At 36.8% G+C, this 18194-nt stretch overlaps 1 protein-coding gene across 3 annotated transcripts in view; it reads left to right on the top strand.

The window, feature by feature from the left end:
- The window catches only part of FOXP2 (forkhead box P2), a gene marked incomplete at its 5' end in the record, with an annotated part of 185946 nt that overhangs the window by 60193 nt on the left and 107559 nt on the right, over nucleotides 1–18194 (top strand). For 2 of the 3 annotated variants that reach the window (XM_080611991.1, XM_080611992.1), the window contains one exon: nucleotides 8715–8804. The exons of the other annotated variant lie outside the window; for it this stretch is intronic. In XM_080611991.1, coding sequence (XP_080468117.1) covers nucleotides 8715–8804 — 90 coding nt within the window. The remainder of the gene's footprint in view (nucleotides 1–8714; nucleotides 8805–18194) is intronic. 3 annotated transcript variants of the gene reach the window in all.

The raw sequence follows: 18194 nt of genomic DNA on the forward strand, positions 1-18194 counted from the left end.
AAAATAGGGCTGGGGGATGTTTCTAAAGATCTTTTCTGTCCCAGAGCAGAATCACCGCTTTTAATTGCTCCTGAAGATGCTTCTGAAACTGGTTCAGTGACAAGGACTTTGTAGTTCCTACAGAATTTGTTGTACTCCTCCACAATCCCTACCATTGGAAAGTTTTTCTTAAACTGAATGAAACCTCCCTGGATTCAGTCTAAGACCATTCTTGCTTATCCTGCCCGTGGTATACAATTAATTTGTTCTGTACAGAAACTTGATGAAGACTGCTATTGCTTTAGAGGTTGTATTTTTTTATTTGCTGTTTCTATGGTCAGACTTCTGCTGTCCCATAGGCTGGATTTTCTCATCATCATCATTATTACTGCTTTTCTCTGGTCACTGGTCACATGGTCCAGCTCTTTGGAATACTGTGCCCCAAGCTGGGCACAGTTCACTATCTGAGTCTTCAGAAAGTTGCATAAAGTGGAAAATGTACCAGGTTTATATATATGACACTTCCATTTATATGTCCCAGTTTGCTTTTATCATGACAGTATTGATTTATGTCTTTAATACGTCATCATAGTTATATATATTGAATTCGAGATTTCTTTAAATTATGTCCTTGTAAGAACTGGATGTCAATAATTAGATCTATTAAAATATTTTAAGAGAAACTTTAAATTTATAATATCCAGTGTGAAACCCAGCCATTAATTTTGTTCTTCTCCACTGGTTATCAATTGAATATTTCAGTAATGGCTGTTGTGCCTTCCTCCCATATAGCAGAAGCCTGATATGACCACCTTGATAATATTTCCTTTACTAGTTGCAGTCTCACTTCTGCAGTCTCTGGGTATGGGACAATAAGCAATCACATTAGTTATATCACATGAGAGGATTTGATATGTGTAATTACTGTAACTTTATTTGTAATTATTTTGGTACCATGTAGGTCCATACTCTTTGACAGATAGCTTTGGTTTCTAGCTTGCAGGTTGTTGGGATGAGGAATCTGTGCTTATGATGCTTTGTGTCAATGCTCCTCTACCAGTCACCGTGCAGAATGCTACTTAATTGGAAATAAGTGTTGAAGATAGAGGTATTTATTTTTTGCCCTCTAAATGGCCAAGGCTGTTCTAGGGTAAATACTGTTTTGGCATTTGTTCTTCACATGTTAGTTTACCTCTCTGTATTACTTAACAAAACCAATCAGTCCTCACAAATTTGTAGGTTCTATTTTAGGAATCTTGCTGTTGGCCAAAACAAGATGTTTTGAGTGCATGTTTCCTTTTGTTTTATATCTGCCTCACCTTCTGGTTTAGTTTATATCTTGATGATGGTTTTTGTTAATCATTGGCTTAATAATCTCCGTGCTGATTTCATTGTCTTTAATTTATAAATTTCCCTTTCAGATTTCTATCAGTTAAAACTGCTGCCTTCTAACAGCCTACCATTATAATGCTTCCCTAGATACTGTGTTTCTTTCTCCTCCCACATTTGCTCTGCATTTTGATTTTAGTACAAATGGGACCACTCTTGCTTTCATTTGCATCAGTTCCTTTCCTATTTATAAATCATCAAACCAGCTATTATTCCACCTAAGCCAACACTACTTTGTTTCAGACTGCTGTAATTGAAAGTAAGCTTCACAGCCAATAAGTGAATGTCTACAATGGATAGACTTGAAAGAAAGTCTTTTTTTAACCAGTTCCTTTCAAATTAAGGATATGTGCGCATTTGTACCATATATACATAGCATTATATAAACGTATAATAATTTTAAGACTCTTTTTTATTTCTGGATTCACACATGGGGTAGCTGTATTGATTGTTCTTTTCCTGCACATTTAAATGGCTTTTATGTATCTGCTATCTGATTATCATGCGAAATAGTTCATGCCAGTTTTCATGTGGTAAATGTACATGCCACCATTGCCGCAGTCTTCCTGTAAAACTAAGAGTTCAGCTCTTCCATTTAGCTATTACATGTCCCAGTTTTCTAAAAACAATGCCACATGGAAGAAAATAGCAATGGCAGGACACTTGTGAGCTTGTGGCACTGGTATTTGATGTGTGTGCTGCGTTTATTTTCATTTCATTAATTCAGTTAGTTGCTACGTAATGTAAGTAGTAGGAATGAAGTAGGGTAGATCTCCTGCTGCTGTGTTTACCAAAGGAAAGTTAAGTTCAGGCATGTGGGATGAAAGAAAGGAGATCGTCAGGTTGGAACGCAGCTCTGGTGCTGTGGGCCCCATCTCTCCTAACCCTTGACATTTGGATTCTTCAGGTGGTCCAAGCTTTGGAGATGGCTTTTGGGTTTGCTGTCGTAGACCGTGTTACACGTGGTCTGATGCGTAGCCCTAATGACTGGTGCAGACTCATGTCTACAGGTGAAGAGCCCTGCAAATGCCACTGGGAATTGAAAGCAAGTCATTGTTATGGGTGTTTTGTTTCTAGCTCTTGGTCAACCAAATAATGGACAGGAAAAATGAAAGAGTTGTTTTTGAAGCAGTGTTTAGTATCCATTAAATTGGGTTATATGCAAAGAAGCTAAATTTGCTTTATAAAATGAAATATGTTAGCTGAAAAGTTATTAGTGCCCTGTATTTATTTAGCATCTTTCAAATGGGGAAAAAGTAAGACACTAAACAAAAAAAAAAAATCGCCAAAATAATTAGAGTGAAAAAAATCTGGTAATTAACTATTATTTTTCACAAAACTAGTCTAATTACGAATCAGTCATGGTAAAATGAAAGGTCAATAACTACAGATGCATAATTTCTCTCTGATAGATTGCTGTTTGAAAATAGGTTTATGACAATTATGTGATTAATTTCCTTTTATTAAACAGTATTATGAGACTTCATGTTGCATTCATCAGTTTATTACTGTTACTTTTTCTCTTCAGTTGCAAATTAATCCTAGATAACATCAGGGCAGAACAGAAGCTCAGGTAGATTGAGGATCTCTTCTTCTAGTGTTGTTTGTATTACAGGGAAGACCACAAATCTGAATCAAAATCAGAGCTTCAGTATGCTGAAACTGGCAGAATCAGCCTAAGAAAGCAAACACTCCCCAAAAACACCCAACAAACCAAACAAAACTGACAAAGTGTTTTTAGTCCATGAAAATGAGGGCCAGATCCAGGAAATTCTTATGTTTCTAAAATGAAGCACATGGGGAATATAAGTATGACCATTTGCCACCTAATCCTCAAAGTTCTCTGCCTTTTTATCTTGAAATTCCACAGGCACAGGGTGTTGTCCTGAACAAACACAATTTTTCCCCAGCCTTGGAATACCTGAGCAGCCTGGGGATCCAGGAGCCAGGCAGGGTTGGGCTCCATACAGCACTCAGTGGCCACCACCAGTTTCTGTCCTATCTAGCAGCCTGGTGGTAGGAGAGCTTGGGATGGTAATACAACGTCCAAGGCTATTGCCTCTTCATCTTGAGCATAATTTAGTTTCAAATATTTTGTACTATTGTAGGTTTGTGTTCTGCTATTAGGCAGGGCTTCAGGGCACCCTGTGGTTTAGCTGCTGAAATAGTGCACATTGAACATCAGGGCTGTCTGGAGTTGCTGATCTAGATGCAGAAGACACAAACCTTTTTTGTTTGAGTGTTTGTGTACTTGGATGTTGGGCTAATTGAATGAAATCTTTCTTAGTGACCATCTAGATCCCTTAGATAATATATTCCTTGAGGTGGGTTCCAACAGCCTTAGCTGTCTGGTGCTTTATTTCCTCTTCTATAGAAAAACACTGTAATAATTGTTCAGTCTACTGCTCCTAGGTGAAATCAGGCTGGTTATGTGGCTTGGATTTTAGTTATGTACAGGATTTCCTTGGCTTCATGGGCTCTTCAGTGTGGCACATTTATACTCAGCCAACAGGTTTTATCTTCTTTGTGTAACCTAGAGAAAAGGAGTGTTGTTCACTAAGGAAAATGGGAGTTTGCTTTTCCTGTCAAGTGTCCTGGAGAGACTGCTGTTGGAAAGGAGTTGGATCATCTTAAATTCAAGATTCCTCAAATAGTGCTAAATGCTTCGCGACTCCATTTGGAAAGTTTATAAACTGCTGTGCTGACTGACTGTGATATTCATTAGAGAACTTTGTGGGAAAACACAGTCAGCAAGAGACAAAGGTTTAGCAGCATCATCTGAGTGCTGTTAGGGAGCATTGAACAGTGTTGTCTCAAGTCACCATCTTGTACAACTATGGTCAACTCTGGGCTTCTTGTTCAGAGCCATCTGGAGAATGGGCACATGGCAGGGTGTTTACCAGGAGCAGAGGGTCTCCTGAAGTCTTCTTTAAAATAAACCAGTATTCAATCAGTGCAGAGGAGTCTTTGGCCTTAAATCCAGCTTAGCATGTTGGTATGTTTTGGTTGCATAGTGAGTTGCATAGTGCTACCAGTGAGATGACTCACGTTTGACATATTCAGCCATTTGGAAACTTATTTTATGTTCAGAAACTTATTCTGCGTTCAGTGGGAATGTTAAAGTGTGCAGTTATTTAAAAAACTAAAATAGGACTTTGGAGTTAGAAAAAGGAAAGAATCTGGTTGTCTTCTAGCAAGATTTTTGGTTCTGGTTATCTGCAAAGTATACACCTCTTGTCAGTATAAATAGGGAGTGCCTGTATAAACATTCTTGTTTCGCCTGTTCCACATAATAGTTTCTTGTATCACATTTCTTTTGACCTCGCTATCTGAAACCAATTACAGGAGATCCATTTGGGCTGCATCTATTTTCATAAGAAGCCCAGGCAGCAGTCAAGCAGCAGTGTTTTTCTCAGAGATGAATATCAACATCAAATATGCTTCTGAGTGCTTTGTTATTTATGTTTCAGAGAGATTTTGTAGCCTTCAGCTCTCAAGAATGTGTCACGCTGTGCTGTTTATACATTGACAATATTAATGGGTGTAGATGTCATTTTTCATTTTAACGTCTCAAATGCAACAGGCTGATAGGTTAAACATTCCTGTCTTTAAAGGGAAGATATGAGTGACATCTGTTCCCTAAAACGATACATGTATTTACTTCTTTAAAAAACAATAAGTTTACCATCTTTTAGTGACAGCTTTCACTTTAATTAAAAAGATAAAACTTTAAAAATTATTTTAAGGCATGCTTAAATTAAATACAAGGGGTTGGAATACAAAATTAAAGCAAGTTGTATCTCACAGGAGTATCGCCAACAAATTGCAAAATCTACCATAATTTATCAAGTTTAATAGGGTGAGTTATATGCAATTAATTTCATTTTTGTTCTGCTTACGTTTTAGCTATGCCAAAGCAGCACAGTAAATATTAAGAAGTTGTGTTCCCAATAAATATTTTACTGGAAGACACAGGGAGTTCTGGAAACCATATGCCCAAATTTCCTGCTTATACAGCCATTACTTAAAGCATTATAATGATTTTCATTTGCATTATTAAAATAATTTCTAATCCTCAGTGCTTTTTATTGCTTTTGTCTACATTGACTTTTTTGTATAGTTTTACTAATTTAGATAACTTAATTAAGGAAAAGTGCCTAGTAAATTTGAAACAAATGTGACTGGAAACTAGATGGGAGTTTGACTGCCTTAGAGTCTCTTCTTACTGCTAACTTGAGGTAGGACTAAACATCATTTTTATCTGCTAGATTTATAAACGGCTGTTAGTTTGTTTTCATTGAACTGTTTTTAGACCATGAGTTATTATTAAATTAGTTCACTGAAATTTGTAAATGATATGTGGGACGGGTGTTTACTTGAAGTGTACGTGTTTAACTAGGAATTTTGAAAGGCACTTCCAAGTTGTCGATTTGTTTTGCAAAGCAGCAAATGAACTGGTAGAACTGAATGTTTTCTAGTATCATAATCTTCACTTATGAATAATGTCAGTAATAATCCTTTGAAATTAACAGCGTGTTTCTGGGAGGTTGTTCACTTGAGTAGCAAAATCTCAAGTTAAGCAGCACACTGGGACGAAAAAGTACCATATGACAACTGCTATAAGAACAAAGGCTGACAGTGATTTCTCCTTATGAGTTTTAAATCATCTCTGATCTCTTGAAATTGTTTTCTGTTCTTCTTCTATCTCCTGTGTTTACAATAATCTAAACTGCCACAATAAGATCACTGAAGTATTCAGGTAGTCATCATTTATAAGACATTCTGTATTACAAGATAAGCCTTTACTCCTTTAAAGATATCCCAACCAGCACATATGAATCAAAATAGTTTTAAGTAGAAGAGCCTTTTATGCAAACATATCCTGTTGTGCTGCCTTGCTTTTTCATGAAGTGTGACTCTTTCTGTAGTTAGCGGTAGGAAGTCATGCTTTCTGAGGCTTATTCCACTGGAGTATGCTAGCCACAATTTGAAATTATACTTTCGAGCCTCAATCTAAGCTGCAGCAGGCCATAATTCTCTAATTTTCAAGTACTGTAAATGTGGAGCTTTACCAGATGCATACTTGCTTGTTTTATTGCATTGACATGTAATGACTTTGCTGCTAAGGAAGATTAGGACCCTGAAACTACTTGCCGAATATTCCGGTTATTTGCAAGTATACATCAGCATTACACCGTTACAATTTCTTTTCCAGATAAAGGCCGTGTAATGAATTTTCTGCAACTGCGGCAAATGAAAAATGATAATCTTTGTGGTTTTTCCTGTTTTCCATAACTCCAGATCTCTTCTCTGTTTCTTGTAGCAGTATCACCCTTGGCGGTGCAGTTCGTTTTCCTGTACAGTCTACCCTGAATTCAGAAGTGCAGTCACTCTCACTTCCTTTCAAGTTCCCTTTTTGGAGAGCTGTAAAGATTGGGAAGGATTATAAATTTGCCATAGAACTTCTGTTCATGCATTTAATCCATGTTTTGTGGTTAAACCACTGCAAGATGTTGGAACCAAATCTTGGTGCCCCTGAACTCAACAGATATGTTTATCTTTGATCTCAGACAGAGCAGAATTGTCTTAGAATCTGCCCAAGGATTGTGAGTGCAGAAGAGATTATGCTATTCACATAGGAAACAGGGCATCCAGTGGTTCCTTGGTAACAAAATATTTCAAGTGCACTTTGAAATATGTTAACTTTTATTTACTTTTGGCAGAGAGAAGCTAGTTCTGTGCGTCTCGTTGCTTAGGTTCAGAGGAATGTGTAGACTTTGTAAAGCTGACCTGTAATTACTTGAGAATTTGATGAAACAATACGGGGATTGTTGTGGGAATGTCTCCAAATGTTAAAAGTCTCCTCTGCAAACTTTGTACCAGAGCCTTCTATGGGGAGACGATTCAATGTTGTTAGGAGATGGTGCTAGTGCATTCAGTTTGTTTACTTTGGTTTTCTATGTCTGCCTGCCTCCTCAGAAAACTTGCTTGGAGCCAGACTGTAGCAGCCCTCTCTCTGTCTTTTCATAATTGATCAGGGGATGACTGCCTTCCCTGAGGGTTAAGACGTGGCAACTTTTTCTGTTTGCTCAGCATCTCAATGCAGTAGTTCAAACATTGTTCACACCAGCTGGCAGTGTAATGCCATATGCACATCTTGTCAAAGCAACTGTTGTCATGGATACTGGAAACTATCTTAAAAACCAGCTCATTTGAGTCTAATCAAAATTGTACCTTTCTTTATCAGTTACGAATCTTTATTATTTTAGGGAACATTGATCAAATGGCATTTAGCGCAGTATATTCCATCTACAGTATGTTTTAATAACGTAGATAATAGTGTGATGTATTTTAAAGCTGTAACTGCTGTTTACTGAGCTGATTTTTTTAAGGGAAAAAAAAAAAGATTAAAAGAAGAGCTCTCCAGGTAGTTTCAATGGAAATGTTTTGAATCAGGGTTTGTTCATGTCTTAATAAATACTGTCTAACACTTGGCATTTAAAAAGAAATTCTATAAGAAAAAATAATTCAGATTAGCCTTCTTGGGGTAAGTGCAATGTTTGTTTACATTTCCTATGTTTAACTGGATTTTGCTGAGTTGGAATGAAAACAGAAAATAAATGAAAACATTTCCTATTTTGATTGGGGTGCTGTCATCCCTGAGCCTGATCTGGTTGGTTGAGTAGTAATTTCTTTGTTCTCTGATTTCCCTAAGAATGCAAATGAAAGCCACTCATTTTTATTTGGCATTAAAACTGCACTTCTTTTTTTTTTTTTTATTTTTTATTTTTTTATTTTGTCAAAGGAGAGGTTTCTCCTTGAATTGTAAGTACAAAAAGTGGTTTTAATCTTCAATGAATATCCTTATTAATTCACTTTCAAGATAATCTGATGTTGATTTGTCAAATTTAATTACAGCTTCTGGTAACACTTGAAGTCTACTTGCTTTTGCTTCAAAATTGTAATATGAAAATGCAAATTGAATGATAATTTGCAAGGGAGTGGGCATTTTAGTTGAACACTCAAAGACAAGTTCCTTGTGGAAATGAGGCTATTGATGCAGTTTATGATTTTTCCTCTTCAAGCACTTCAAACAAATTAACTTTATTTCCTGCAGGATTTCATGTACATCCATAAATTCAAGTGAAGTCCTATATATGTACTTTCAGATGATTTTTTGTTGTTGTTAAGTAAGAAACAAACTGGAGCCTGAAATCTAGCAAATATAAATCAAATAAGAAGAGACTCTATTTGTTCAATTGGACTTACAGCTAACATTAGCAATGAATAACTCATCTCTTTCTATGAACTGGTAGAAATTATTTGTATTTTTTTTTAACTTTTAGGCACTCCAGGCAGCAAGGCAGCTGCTTTTACAGCAACAGACAAGTGGACTGAAATCTCCTAAGGGCAGTGATAAACAGAGACCACTGCAGGTTAGTAAAGTGTCCTTGCTTTTGGGGCCTTGCTCTCAGGGAAGAACTTGCTCACACATGAGAGATGCGCGTGGATGCCTGTGTTCCAATGCCTGCTGTGTATGTACATATTCACATACAGGCTTGCATGCTGGTGACTTTTCATTCACAGAGAAGATTCACTGGAAGTTAAAAAAGCCTTTTGTGGCTATAGATGCTTGAAAGATCTAAGACTGAGTTCAGTAGTTATGCTATAAAATATTTTTATAGACATTTTGGAAAATTGGTACGTGTTTTTTATATGTACATGGATTAAATTGTAAAAAACAGCTGTGTTAAGACGAAGAAATGAAAAAAAAAACCAGTTCAAAACTTGTTAAGATTGTATATAAGTGACACAGAGATGTTTTCAGAAACGACCAACACAACTGCATGAAATTATGAAAGAGCTGTTTCTGTCATTTCAGAAAAACATATGTTATCAGAGTTACATACTGGGATGCTCTTGGGCTTCAGGTTGTGTTCGGCTGAAAAGGAGATCTGTTACTGAGTAATTATTTAAAATGCCGTTATTAGTAAAAATGTATGCTCATTTTATTCTTGAGAAAAGTTATGAGTATTTTTTGAGGTTTTAGTTCATTTATTGCTAATTCAGAGTTCCATATGAAATTGCATTCTGCTGACAAAACTGGGTCTCTCATTGTATGTAGACCAAATATAAGTGTTAAACTGCGGAATTACAGTCTGTTGCAGACAAAAGATGTACATGAGAGACGATTTTATTTTGTTCAGGAAATAAAAACTTATAACTCCTACCATTCTTTTCCTTACATCTATTTTTCTGGGTGAGCCTTTATCCTCTTGGGGCTTCCCCTGCTTTCTGAAGTAATAGGGTGTTTTTATCTCTTGTCGTGCATAATGGAGGACCCCAGGCACCAGAATTTATCTTTTTCTCCACCAGTGAAGTGTTGTGAAATTTGATCACTTGTGCAGTTTTTTTGTGTAATTCACAGTGTCTCCTTTTCTTTGTGAAACTTCTTGGAGCAATGTCGGACACAGCACACAGTTCCACATTCCACATCAGCTCTCTTCAAATATACTTTTAAAGTTGTATTTATTTGCTCAGAAATAAACAAGAACTTAGGAAAATCACTAAAGAAAATGGAAAGAAAGAAAATATGTCAAGTTGGCATCTTGCCATGCTGTAGTTGTAGTCCAGTGCAGAGGCGTAGGACTCTTGGGGCCATCTCAACTTTCCACTCTCTGCCCTTGACTTTGTTTTGTCTTAAATATCTTTTAGGCTGAAGGCACTCAGGAAGAGTAGTCATAAAGGCAGCAGCTTGTTAACTTTGCAGTTTTTAAAGTTTTTAGAAGTGGAGTTGATGATCTTGAAGAGTTGAGTCACGGAGGTGATTGATTTAATGAATACTGTGAAAGTTGTTTTTTCTGCCAGCTTCTCATTCTGAAAAAGAACATGTGTAAGTTCCATCTATCCCTGTGTCCTGTCTCTAAACTGGCAAACACCAGACACGAAGGGAAGTATAGGAAACAGGCAAAAATAGTGGTATTTTCCCACTGTATGTTTCCCAGTGAATTTAGCTTACTTGAGTCCTGCAGCTTGTAAACTGGAGCAGTTCAGGAGCTATCAACTTCTCTGTTTACATTCTCCACCCATTCGTAAACATTCTTTTTAAGGCTGAAGAGGTGTGGGGGTGCGCTGTTTGTGGTAGGCATCGATGAAAGAAGAGAAAACCATGTTTGGACTCAGTCATGCACATAACCAAGAGAATGATGGGATGGGGAGAGGAGGGCTTGTGCTTTCCTACTCCTAAAGCACCAACCCTGACCTGAGGCCTTTTAAATGCCATGGTATGGTGTATTGTAGAGACATCCCCTACTATGTGTTTGCCAGAAAGAGTCAGTGCCTCATGAGTCACACTTGCGAGGCAGGAAGAAGAAAATAAAGCAAATAATTTTCTTCTAAGAATTGTTACGTGCTCCCTAAAGCAAAGATTATTGCTCATGTTTCCAGCTTTTCCTTCCGTGATCAGTATGTACACAGTGCCTCTTATTAGCTTTGGACACTTCATTTGGTTCATTTTTAAATGAGAGGAAAATGGAACTTGCTCTGAGACTTTGGTTTTTGTATTAAATACCGTGTAAACTCAGGTATGAGCACAAACTCCATTTTAATTTTCTTCTTTAGTGAAAAAGATGTATAAAGGTTTTATAAATGAGTCCTTGGAGCTTTTCTATTTCTGCCTTTTAGTGTTACTACAGAGCTGTTCATTGTTCATTATGTAGTGGAAATTCACATTTTGAGCATTGTGATGCCTGTTTGACCAAATACTATAATATGGACCATAAAATTGTACGTTGTTATTATTTTATTATGCCAAATTTAATGGTAGCTTTAGCCAAAATCTCCTAGCAGGAGGAATTGCTAAATATGCATAAGCAATTTGAGGTTTATAAGACAAAAATACTTGTGCTTGTGTTTGTGCTTAAGGAAACAGACTTCTCCCAATATTTTAAAATTCTTTAATAGTAGTGTATTTCTAATTTCCTCTAATTTCAGAGCAATTTACTAATCTGGCAACTGGAGATATTTTAGAAGTGATTTATAAATCTAGTAAAAACCTAATAAACTTTAAAAACTAGCTCACACATCTGCAGGCAAATGTGGGTGTTAGGTAAGCCTTGCCATTGCATCTCTCATGTGCTCTATATTTTGATGAAAACTGTTCTATTGTTCCACGTGCCAAAGAAGAAAAAAACACTATTAATTTTAGTGGCCATCTTTTGGATTTGATGGGTATTTGGGGGAAAGTAGCATATGCTGGTTTTATATATGTTCTCTCTGTTACTCCATAATGCATCAAGTATTTTAGTGACTTACACCACCAACTAGCTAATCAGCAAGTTGAAAGCTTATTGAAGAAGCCTTCAAATTTGTGTCCTCAACTTTGCAAAAAAAGGGTGTTGGGTAAGTCGTTATGTTCTGCCGTGCTTTATAGAGGGGATGGTTTTAGAGAACCGCTGTGATTTCCACAGAAGAATTTGGGTGTCTTCTGTATCCTTCTCATAAAAAAAAAAAAGAGAGAGAAAACTTTTAAATTTACCTGTAGATATGTGATCTATTGTAAAAGAGGAATGTTGTGATGACACATGTTTTTGTTTTAGTTTTTAATGCTATCATCTAGTAGTTATCCTGTATTTTCAGGGGGAGGAGGTTTGTAGACTGTGAGTTAATGGAATACCTGCTGAAATTACAGTTGTGGATAGACAGTTATCTTGATCTACTATTACTTTCTGATTTACATTTTTCTGGGTTTCAGACTGCAGATCACATAACCATTAGCATGTCTTATGCAAAACAGAAGGAAAAGATCATCCCATCTGACAAGCTTGAGTACCAATTGTAGTAGTGATTTTACTTTCATGTATAGATACCCGAATAAATGTATTTGAAGCATGTTTATATATGCCATTCATAACACTGATGCACCAATTGAATGGATCCAATCAGTACATGCATTGATTAATGACATATTGCAGAACAGCTAAGGAGGGTTTGTGAAGAGAGTTGAGGGTAATGTTAACCTGCATCTGATGAGATATTTACTTTCTTACTGTGCATCCTGGAAAACATATTGCAATAGTAAGGTCAAGATTTCTGTAGTACTGTTTTTTATTTAAGGATATTTTTCTTTTCTGGAGAAGCTGAGATTCTGATGATCCATGGTGAAGTGAGCTGATTGCTTTCGCAGATTTCACTCCCTATCACCACATTTCTGTAGTAGGCATAACAGGGAAAATGTCACTTTGGCTCTTAGAACCTGTAGATAATTCTGCTGTGGCAGAAAGTCATTGTCCTTACGGCCACAGAAATACCTGGTGTCGTCTACCCTGAGTGTTAAAACTAGCAGCTTTATTGTTCTTGTTACACTAAAAATCATGAGCGAGACTTTCAGTTCTTCAAGAACTGTGCAGAGCACAAGCATAACCCAAAGGTAAATGCTGTCAATTTGCTTCCATTGGTGGGTGTTCGTGTACAGCATTCCAATTATTTCCCTTCCAGGTAGGCAAATCTCGGTGCTTAGACTAATCTGTCCATGATACAGGTCATCATTGGCTGCATAGCAGAGTGATTTGGACCGCTAGTTGTAATTTTGTTTGCTCTGGAAGCTATTAAAAGCCTAGTTATTTCTATTCCCTGTAATGTCTCTAAAGAAGTAGTTTATTTTCACTAAGGCAGAATTCGAACTTTTATCTTGATTAAAATGAATAAGATAATTATCTTCAATCCAGTAAGTTAATATATCTCAAATGAATTGGTTAGTTATTTTCTCCTTCTTGCTAAGAGATTTGTTGTTTCAACACCAGTACTAACACATTCTGTATGAGGATGGCGTGTCAGGAAACCATGACTCCTGGAATCAAAGGGTTAAGCTTAGTGTGTACCAAGCCTGTTGTATAAATATCATGCTGTATGTAGTGTTGAGTTGTTAAGGTAAGCCTTGTTTATTTAGCATGAGCACGTCACAGAAGTGTAATCATTTGATAAAAATTGGGAAAAGTAAGTATACATTTAGGTTTAATTACTTGATGTTTATCGCATTAGTGCACAGTATCAGAAGAACCACTTTGTTTAAAGACATGCAAAATGCAAAAACTTAGCATGAAAATTGAGCATGAAAAGATATTCATAGTCTCCTTTAAACTACTCTTCTTGCATTACTCTCCTAGTTTGGTCATCTCCCTTTGGATCTTCATATGGCTCCGAATTAAAATTCATTGCACATGATAAATAAGCAAACATATCATTAATATTGTAACTTTTAGTTACTTTTTTAAGCATACATAAGGAGCTGATGAGAGATCAGAAATTTTGAATGTGGGGAAAAAGAAGCAAAACCCACTGCTTTTACATTGTATCCTCTGACTTAATGCACATTGACTGCAACCATGTCAGTAAAAAAATTCTCTGTTTAAAAATGGCAAAAAAACCCCACCCTGTTATGGATGTAACTTAGAGGTTTTTTAGCATTACATGCAACAAAAATAGAAACAAATCTAACCAGTCTAAAGCTGTCTTTCCAAAAACTGCATATTACGTATTTCTGTTTATCTAAAGCATGCTGCTAAGCATAGGAAGTAGGAGGATTTTGTACGTGCTAGAAATCACTGATTTAGAAAGATGCTAATGCCTAATATATAGTGTAAGAGGAGAGTAGTGATAAACAGCCTCTTTCCCTCTCGAGTATAATTCTGGAGAAAATGTGTGGCCTACATATAAGCAAACATTGAGGCTTGGGGTAAATTAAATTGGGAAGATATCTGCTAGAAAATCGTAAGTCCCATTTTCCCTTGTAAGTGTTAGGAGGAATATGTAGTTATGCTCTAAGGTGCAGAAATTTGCATCAGTGATACCCACTCTAAAGACAAGGGTAACCCCAAGAGATGGAGAGAAAGCAAGGAGTTATTTTTAGGTGAGGTGTAGGGGGGAGAGAAAGGCGAAATAGCTGTATTCAAGCTCTCACAGTGCAGAAAACAGAAATTCCATGTAAGGTAGAGGGATAAACACAGTAATAAACTAAAAAGAAAGGACATCTTTCATTGATTCACAGTGGAAGTGTCTGCATAAAAATCTTGCTGGGAAGTCCTTATTTATATAGATACAAGTTTGCTCCAAAGGCTTCTGTTCCATCTTTGACAGCCTCTTTTACTTGTGAAAACCCATATTTTGCATTGTGTACGATTTTGCTGTGAAAACTGTCAAGAATAGATCTACTTTACTTTTTACTCTTGAAAACTTCTGGTATTAAAATACGCATCTATGAAGAAAGTGGCATTGGTTAGTATGGTTTCCTTTTTAATTTAAATATCAGTCACCTTGAGGTATTATCTCTTATTGATAAAGCAGATATTTTTCATGTTCAGGTACATAAAATATTGCAGCTAACCTTATGTATGATCTTTGTAACATGGAAAAATGTTTACTAGCAGCCTTCTAATGGAAGTTATCACATAATGACTTCATGTATATCTAACTGAGAGGGAAAACAACCACACTGACTGATGCAATGTTGGAAAATATTTTAAAGGCAGAGGAAAGAAGTATTATACAAACTCTGTTCACAGGTATTGAATCTGCAGAATACTAATTAAGATTACTATGTGATCAGGTATTTCAGGAGGCATTTTAACGTTAAACTTATGACTGTGCATCAGTCTGACTTTTCACTCCATTGCTGTGACTGTTGGGGTGTTGTAGTTTAACCCTAGCCAAAACCCAGGACACAGGGAATCACTTGGCACCTACATCATTATCATGTCTTTTCTTTCCCCCTTTCTCTGTTGTTTACTCTGGTACGTCAAGAGGATTGGGAGGAGAGGGAAGAACACACACACTGATTCTTCACTCAGATTCAGAAAGGCACTTCACAGAGAGTGTCTAAGTCTTTTCACGGCAGCTTTTACGTAGCAGGGCAGCGGACCTCATGGTAGAATCTGCAGCCTGTCTGATACCAGGAAATATTGCTGTGCATGGGATGGATGGCCTGGGTTTTATATTCTGAACTATAGGAGCCTCCAAGAGCTATAGAGAAGTTTATTTGCCTTGTTTGAGCAGCTGGAAAGCTCTGTCCCCCTGCAAGCCCTCCCACTGTAGCCAGCATGCATGTTCGGGACTGCTCCTCTTCAGGCTACATGAGTAGTTCCTCTGTAGTGCTGGGAGCTGTAGGTTTCCTTGAGCCACTTCTCCAGGCTCTTGCAACAGGTTGAATCAGCCTGATTCTCTTACCACCTGGCTCATTGCCCAGAAAAGCTTGTGAAGAGCTGAGAGGGAATGTGTGAATGGTTCCCCACTCAGTGTGCCGCTCTATTAAAGGGTCTGCTCCCAGGCAGGGCCCTAATTATGCCAGTTTAGGATCGTGCCACTCAAGCAAGGCTCTCCTGATACTCTTGAATTTGAAACACACATTAGTGTACGTTGATTTGGAAATTACCAAAGCAGGAAAAGCAACTGAGCAAAATATTCTTAGAATGCTCTAGATGGGTGTAGATTTTAAAAAAAATTATTTCTGGTTAAATTACTATTAGGGAAAGTCTCTTTTTTTTCCCAGAAGGTTTTTCATTTCATCAGGCAATTATAAAAGTCAAGGAAATTTCCTACCAAAACCAAAGGCCTGTGACAAAATAATGAAGAGTCTTCAATCAATAGTAGCAAATTCAGCTTGCTATGTTAAAATGCAGTCTGCCTCCATAGCTATGTAAGGCATTCCTTCTGCAATTATTTCCCATATATTTTTTTTTCAGATTAATTTCACTTTATGAATTAAATACTTGTCTTGACATATTCTAATCATTAGGCATTATTTTGTAGTTTTTGTGTTAGTTTTCCAGCTGCTTTAGCAAGCAGGGGGGCTTTCATGAAGAGCAGGGAGCAGGCTAATCAGGAATCTGAATGTATGCCAAGATCAACTTGGGTGTTAATTTTAGTTTGCCTTCACTTGGGCTGTATACATGTAAAATTGAATTAAAAACTGCTCAAATTATCCAGATAATCACACATAAATATTACAGAGTAATGCTACAGAAAAAAGAGCATGTGGCCATGTGTGCTGCTGAAAGAGCAATTGCACAGTGGAGTGGAAAAGCCCATCAGCCCATCCTGTTAGGGAAGGAGATTGGTCAACAACTGCCTCTTTGATGTTCTAGGTCTTTTTATGTCTTCTTATGCTTCTAATATAATTTTCTTGAGACAGACAGATGAGAGTGTTATGAAATAGAATTAATGGTGAAAAATTTACTAACACAACTTCAGTGCTTTACTACTTGATTATGTGAAGCTTTGAAAAGCAATTGTACTATAATAATATGTACAAAGGCGTGCCAACATCAATATGCTTCAAGGATCTTACCAAGAACCTGAAGTATGAATGAAGAATGAGATTTTCCCCTCAGTGTTCACAGTATATCCAGTTATTCAAGACAGATACTTTCAGTCTGATAGAAAAGACAACCTACACAGTATTGAGGAAAACCAGGTAAGTGACCTAACATGCCAGAAAAAAGTATCTGTGCTTGTAGAAGTGATTTCCAAGTTGATGCAGCTGTAGTTTAGTGCAGAGATAGCTATGGGCTTGATGTTTAAGAATAATCAAATTACCAAATTAAAGTACTTCCCAATACAGGATGTGGTGTGAAGTCATACACAAAACAGTGTTTATGTTTTAAGAACAGTTCAGGATTCCATGGAAAACCTCAGTTTGAGATCATAGACTCTGAAGTAAAAATAATAACGGAAATTCAGAGGCAAATGGTGGTTGATGTTTGCATATACAAAAAAAAATCTCTTGATTAGAAAGGGTCAAACCCATATTATGGGTAAGAAATTAAAAATGCCTCAGTGCAAGCCTGCCATAGCAACAGGGGGCATGTATTTCACCCATGGGGAAAAGTGGAAAACAAGACAGGATAGGCTTCACAAGAGGGATGGACTGTCATACAGGATATCTTTTGAGAATGTATTGAGAAAGTAAATTGTGATAAATTGTAGAAAGTGTAGCAAAGAATAATGTCATGTGTCTAAGAACTCAGAAAAATGTCTTCCTTAGGCTTGCATCCACCACTTTAAATGAAAAAGGAAGAGAGAAGCTCAGTATATTGGTCACTGTATGACTGTGAATAACCAATGATGTAACATAGATGAGAAAAAAGAACGTACAATCCTAAATGAATTTTGTTTCCAATAAAAATAGGAAAATATTAATGCCATTTCTAAATGATACCTTTGAGACCTCATTTGGAATAATGGAGATGCACAATCCGCATGATTTCTGGTGCCTTATTGGTATATTAGAAACGTGCTCTGTATAGGTTCTATTGAAAGATTCAGGGCTTTAGTACTGATGCCCTCAATTTCCATGGTGTGACGGTCTCTCAATGTTTTGACTATGGCTGATAGTGTAGCACATTTGCCATACACCCGCACTGAAGTTATGTAAATTCTGCATACATTTTTTAATATATACAAGTCCAAGAAGGTTTCATTCAGACTAGATGCATAGGCTGGAAGGTTGTGATTGCTCTATGCAGTCTGGGTCAAGAAGCAAACTTCAGAAAGGATGAAATCATCTTTATACTTCCTAAGAACATTTTTAAATATAGTAACATGTAGCTAAGCTAAACATGAATGAACTGTGGAAAAGAAAGCTTTTCACTGTGCAGAGAAAAAACGTTCTGGAATACTGTTCTAGTAGAAGTAGTGAAAGCAAAAGCCACCTTCCACATATGCTGCCTGCTTAAAGATAAAGCTTGACCCAGCTTAGAAAGGAACTTACATGACATGAATTGCAATAATATAAAGATAAAAGCTTAGCAAATCTTTTCCAGTTGTGGGATTTT

This window comes from Psittacula echo (genome assembly GCF_963264785.1).
Source record: "Psittacula echo genome assembly, chromosome: 1".
NCBI classification, from domain to species: domain Eukaryota; kingdom Metazoa; phylum Chordata; class Aves; order Psittaciformes; family Psittacidae; genus Psittacula; species Psittacula echo.